Source organism: Anas platyrhynchos, chromosome 11, assembly GCF_047663525.1.
Source record: "Anas platyrhynchos isolate ZD024472 breed Pekin duck chromosome 11, IASCAAS_PekinDuck_T2T, whole genome shotgun sequence".
NCBI classification, from domain to species: Eukaryota; Metazoa; Chordata; class Aves; order Anseriformes; family Anatidae; genus Anas; species Anas platyrhynchos.
In genome coordinates this window covers 15334253-15340252 of record NC_092597.1, presented here as the reverse complement: position 1 = coordinate 15340252, position 6000 = coordinate 15334253, and the positions used below count along the sequence as shown (strand labels likewise).

At 43.4% G+C, this 6000-nt stretch overlaps 1 protein-coding gene and 1 long non-coding RNA gene across 3 annotated transcripts in view; one reads left to right on the top strand and one right to left on the bottom strand.

The window, feature by feature from the left end:
* Positions 1 to 2553: 2553 nt before the first annotated feature.
* LOC110354019 (uncharacterized) lies at positions 2554 to 3048 on the bottom strand. The gene is made up of 2 exons (XR_002405379.4): positions 2915 to 3048; positions 2554 to 2839 (listed from the first exon to the last, which is right to left on the bottom strand). It is a non-coding gene; the product is annotated as an uncharacterized lncRNA (long non-coding RNA).
* A 95-nt stretch (positions 3049 to 3143) lies between these two features.
* BNC1 (basonuclin zinc finger protein 1) overlaps positions 3144 to 6000 on the top strand; it is a 76231-nt gene continuing 73374 nt past the window's right edge. Inside the window, exon 1 of one of the 2 annotated variants that reach the window (XM_038185033.2) lies at positions 3144 to 3277. Coding sequence is in view for 1 of the 2 variants with exons in the window: in XM_013106367.5 (XP_012961821.1) it covers positions 3269 to 3277 (9 nt within the window). In the remaining variant the exon portion in view is untranslated. The remainder of the gene's footprint in view (positions 3278 to 6000) is intronic. The other variant, XM_013106367.5, reaches the window with a different exon arrangement.

Below are 6000 nucleotides of genomic sequence, written 5' to 3'. Positions count from 1 at the left end.
TAGATAGCACTCGTTTTTCTTATTTGAGCAAGTCTCTAGGTGTATGAGCTTGTCGTATCAACCAGCTGTAACTGTTGTCCATGAAGATTTTCTTGAACAAAATGGGTGACTCAGTAACTATTCTTGTCATAAAAATTTGAGGTGGAGTCACTTACCTCAGAATGCTTCTGTTTGAAAGAGCAATTTCACAAATGTAGCATACAAGAATAACTCCTATGATGTTGTTGCTACTTCTAATTGTTCTTTAATATTCTAAATAATCTTGGTATCCTATGCATTTATTTCTGATCAAGAACAACAGCTAGGAACTGACTATCTTTTAGAAAAACAACTTACTCACAGTTTTGCTTAGGAAAAAATCTGTCCTTCAGCTTTGTTCTTCCCACTCAGTGGCCTAGACTGAACTCCTTCAAGCAAGAAATGCTTGCCTTCTTTTCTAGGTGAGAGAATACAGAGGAGATGTCAGTGTCCAATCCTTTTATGTTCCAGCATATTAATGACAGAACTTGTCCCTATCCATTCTGGTAGGATGACCCAATATATTGTACCAAATATCCTATGTGATTAATAATTAGAAGGGTCCATTTTTTGAGAAATCCATTCCATCAGGGATCTGAACAGTCAACAGTGAGAAACAGGAACACAAAAGACAGTTTAACAGAAATTTTCTGAAAGCCTTTTAAAAGATGTTTCCAAAAAATGGTCTGGAGCTCCCAATCTCCTCTGCTATTTCCTTTGTTTAGCCTAGTTCATAGAAGCAGATTCATTGTCTTGCCTTCACTCTGTCTCTTATTATTTATCATGCATCCTTTAAAAAGTAAAAGTAAAATATTTGGGGATTACAGCTCTGACTACACCTCACTCAGAGCTCTCTAGTGAGGAAACCATACTTGCTAGGACACACCTCTCCATTTTAATATGTGCATGCTTTGAATTAAACAGAAGAGTTCATTACGTATTTGCATTGACAAATATTTACATTGATTTCAAAGTACCAGAAACTGATACTCAGCAAATACAAATATGGCCAAAAAATGCAAGTAAGCATCTCAAACATCCCATTTTGATTTATTTTTCATGGAACATCCGTAGCTGGTCACAGTCCTGAATTCAGACTTCTTCTGTTCTAGTGGCTGATTCCTTATTCCAGGATTTAACACAACTCTGTACTATGAAGAAAACACTAGTTCACACTCTAGCCCTTTCACTAAACAGAACAGAAACTGTACATACTCTTTCCAGGTATAAAATTAATCTCTTCCAAGTGCTCACTGGACTATTAGCTTGGCAGTCTTTCAGTACTATTTTATTTCAGTACCGCTTTTAGAGCATCAACTCATTTCAGAGAAGAAAAAAAATGAGTCTTTAAATTCCTGTTTATAAAATTGATGATTTTTTTATTCTTTTTCAGAATCATGATGATCATGACATAAAACAGGAGAGCTGTGTGTTTTATTCAGAGTAGAATGAGTTGTCTATAAGATCTCTATTATTCATTTGCATTTTAAAACATCTGAATTTGAAAGGACCGATTTACTCAGAAGAGAAACATTATGGCTTACTGAACTCCACTATCTTGGTGACTGTGTGATAAACGTTTATAAAAGATTCATTTTAAGAAACCCTTTTTTCTGTTGTGTAATTCCCATATTTATATTGCAAGACTATATACTAATAGAGTAGTAACATTAAATCAATATGATTTTCCCCCCAAACTGCTTGCATTATGAAGTTACAATAACACATGGCATTCAAGAATTTTAGTGTGGGTTATTACACATATCTTTCTTGTTAAAGAAAATACAAATTCTAAGCCAGATTTAAGCAAAGGCCTCATACTAACTCCTCTGCTTGCTGTAATATGCTTTATTTAATTCACTACTTGAACCTTTTTTTTCTGATTAGCAAGTTGAATCTGTAAACACTTTCTCGTGTGATTAACTATGTATAATTGGCTGAGTTTAGTTATTGTTTTCACTAAGACTCAATGACATCGCAGAGGGCAGAAATTGATTAAAGGGTTCAAGTTTTGCACATTGTATGAGGATATACTTGTCTGTTGCTACATGAAATAACGTAGAGTGATCCTTATTAAGTACACATTATTTAACAAATATTAAAAAGGTAAAGTTGGAACACAAGTCCTATGTGGAGTGACTGAAGGAATGGGGGTTGTTTAGTCTGGAGAAGGCTCGGGGGAGACCTTATTGCTGTCTACAACCACCTGAAAGCGTGGGGAGCTAGAGTTCGCCTCTTCCTGCAGATAACTAGTGAGAGGACTAGAGAGAATGGCCGCAAGTTGTGGCCTCTGCCACGAGAGGTTCGGGTTGGAAATTAGGTGACATTTATTCTCAGAAAGAGCAGTCAGACACTGGGATGGGTTGCCCACGGAAGTGGTGGAGTCACCGTCTCTGGGGATGTTCAAGGAAAGGTTGGACCTAGTGCTTAGGGACATGGTTTAGTGGGTGACATGGGTGGTAGGGGGATGGTTGGACCAGGTATCTTGAAGGTCTTTTCCAACCTTCATGATTCTATGATCTGCCTTAACCATGCAACAAGCTTCTACCCTTGTCAAAAAGACACTCTTTATTTCTGCAAGAAGGTGCTAAGATATTTTTCCCCAATGCTCCGTGTACATGGTATGAACAAATGTCATTTGTGTACAATTGAGTGAATATACAATAGTCTTTCTTCATACATGTACTGCTCCGTATGATTCATACCTTGGAGTCAACATTTCTATAGGACTAGGAGAGATCTTGGGAAGATAAAGAGAAATTGACAACTGTTCACTTTTCAGTTCGTCCCCACACAGGTGGCCCCTCATAGCTGTGGAAACCTTTAAAAGAAGAGAAGGAAATGGTTAAATCTCATCTCACTTATCCAAGTTTTACATGGCTGTAACTTCACTTACAGATACAGGCTTCGTGAGGAGGCACTGACTGACAGGAAAGGCCAAGCTCTGCTCGGTGAGGTCTTGGCACCTTCACTGGGGGCCTGGAGACGCGTGTGTCCTCAGCCACCACAATCAAAGCAGCCCCCGGGGACAGCACCTGGGCGCTGCCTCGGCCCGGTCCCGCACCGCCCTCAGCCCCTAAGGGCCCTGAGGCCGCAAAGCGTCCCCACGTGTGGCGGGGCGGAGCGGGACCGCCCGGCGGGGGGGTGACAATCAGCATCGCAGGTGACAATCAGCCCGGCCAGGGCGAGCAGGCGTTAAATCGTGAGGAATCGCCTCGGGACCGGCCCCTGAAGCCTGGAGACGTCGGACATGGAGCCGGTAAGTGCCACGGCGGCGCGCTGAGGGGGTATTTTGAGGTTAGGCGGCAGAGCCCGCTCGGGGAAGGAAGGGGACAGTGCCGGGACTCAGCCCGCTGGAGCCCCCCACGGCGGAGCCGTCGTCACCCTGAGGGCGGCTTCGGCGGGCGGGCGCTGCGGGGCGGGGCAGGGCAGGGCAGGGCAGGGATGGCGGCGCCGCGCTCCGCTTCCCTCACAGCGGCGCCGCCTGCACGTGGCAGCCACCGCGACGCCACAGCCGAGGCGATGGGGACAGGAACGGGACTGGGGTCGGGAACGGGAACGGGGCTGCCCCGGGTGGCAGCGGCCGTTTAGGGTTCCCCGTGGGGACACGGCCCACACGTCGCCCTGTCCCCTCGCCAGCCCTCAGGCGCAGGGAGCAGCGCCTCAAGGGGGCCACTACCTCAGTCCCCTTCCCTGTCCGAGTGCTGGCTCTGCTATATGAGCCCGGGAAGTTTACTTTTGGTCACAACTTTTCGATTATTCTTTCTTAATTGCCTCAGGACGCTATTTTTGCCCTTCCTGTTAGGACAGTTAGGCGTTATGCATTTAGATGATGGTTAATTGCTGCCTTGGGAGGGCTTTGATAGCAGTAAAGGAAGTGTTTCTGTGGTGGAAGGAAAGCATTAAAATATACATGTTTGTACACAGAAAAACTGAAAATGACAACAGTATCATGGGCTTGCCATGAGGCATGTGCCAGATGAGCCCCCGCTTTCATTTTACTGCTTCTGTTCTTTCAGATAAAAATCTCAGTTTTAGCCGTTGATGCTCAAGTTTTAATGAGTTCCCCCAAAATACTGTGATCCTGTGTTACGGGTTAGTGCCAAGGTTTCTCTCCTCCTGCTGCATGGAAGCATTCGTTCTGCGGGGCAGCTGGGGAGTGCCTTGGCCTCCGCTCCCTGGAGGCTGGAGCCTGGTTGAGCTCTCTTGTGAGGAAACTTTGAGATTATGCTTATTACTCACAGGTGAACATGACCTTTTCATGTACAAAGGTCTCAACAAACCAAAAGACAACTCTAAGGGAAGTGCAAAAATGCTTTTATCCTTTTTTTTTTTTTTTTCCCTTTATGTCCTAATGCATTTTCTCCTGGAGCCCTTTTTGCAATTCCTCTTGTAGCCAAATCAGCACATGTTACCTTCAGAAGATTGAACCTCTTATCAGTGAAATAGATTGTCTTAATTACACTGTTTTGTCCAATGTGTGCTTTGGTTGGTCACTTCTTCAGTTGCTGTACAACTGCTTTGAAGGGCAGTTTGAATTACCAGGGGTTTTACAACAACAACAACAACAAAAAACTGTAGTGTCTGGCGCTGTTACGGTCTCATGTGAATACAAGACTGCCTAGGGTGGTTCCTCAGCTATTGGTGTGTTTATTTTGGCTGTCATCATTCTTGCTTTTTCTGCCATGTCCTTTATTTTAAAATTAGAAAAAGAGTACAGGTATTAAATCTGGTTGGAAAAGCAAACCAAAAACACAAATGTGCCCAGGTTTTAATGATCATGGCTGACATAGCTGTCTGTGAGCTATATGCACCAACACCCAAGGACAGGAAGCTGTGGCAGATAAATCACCAAATACCACTGTTCAAAGTCAGATGCCAAAGGTAGCTTTGGAAAAGTCTTCAATGAAGGTGGCAAAGGAGACTGCTTGTAAATTGTGACCATCTTATGAATGCTGCCAGTGATCCCAAATATCCCATCTTGCTAATGTAGAAATCTGCATGTCTGAGGGAGGGGAAAGAAGGAGTAAGGCTGCAAAGCCATGTGTCTGAATTAGAAGTTACATCTGGCTAGGCAGTCTTAATCTGGTCCCATTCTGCATTATGGTACTCAATTATTTATCATTATGTGTCCTCCAGAGGATAGGGCTCACCCTACACATAAAGGGTAATGTTGTCTTGGTGACTTTTGTCATGGTTTTTGTCCTTTCTAAAGGAATAATCAAGTGATGTGCACAAACAAGTGAAACTTCTGGCATTTCTAAACTGGGGAAGCTTCGACATTGCAACCTGTATTATTTGTTTGGTTGTTTTTTGTAAACGATAAACTCTGAAATAAAACCCAGCAACTTGGTCCACAGAACCATGTTCATTGGCTGTACAATAGGTTTAAAGGGTAGAGCTTGTCGAAGGAGCTTCGTGCACTGGATCTTCACCTCAGTAGACTTACTGGTAACAATAAACAGGCTGTTAAATAAGCTAACTGGGGAGCGGTGAGGCTTCTGCTTTCTGAGTGGATCTCATAGCTGGTTGCTGACAGCTGTTGTCTGAGAAATCCGCATTCCTGAGCTCAGTACCCTTCTGCCTGGGCCCATCTATTCCTGCCCGTCCTGTCTCCCTGCAGTCTGTCACCTAAGCATGCTTCTTGTTCCCCATAGCAGGAACAATTTTTATTTCTTTTATTATTCTGTGCTATCAGGATGTTTTGAACACTGTGTTTAGAAAAGGTATCCTTTCAGAATAGAGAAGAGAAAAGAAATCTCTGTTCTGGTACCTGTTCTTAGTCCAGACATTTCCTTCATCTAATAGAGGTATTCTGATTAAAATTCCTGTTAACTCCTTTCATACCTTGCAGCCCAGAGAATATGCAGTCTCAAACACTTTATACATATTTATGAATTAACCCTTGCAGGAGCTTTATGGAAAGGAAGCCTTCATTTTCCCATCTGCAGAAGAGAGGAAGGAAGGTGCGCTGGTGATTCA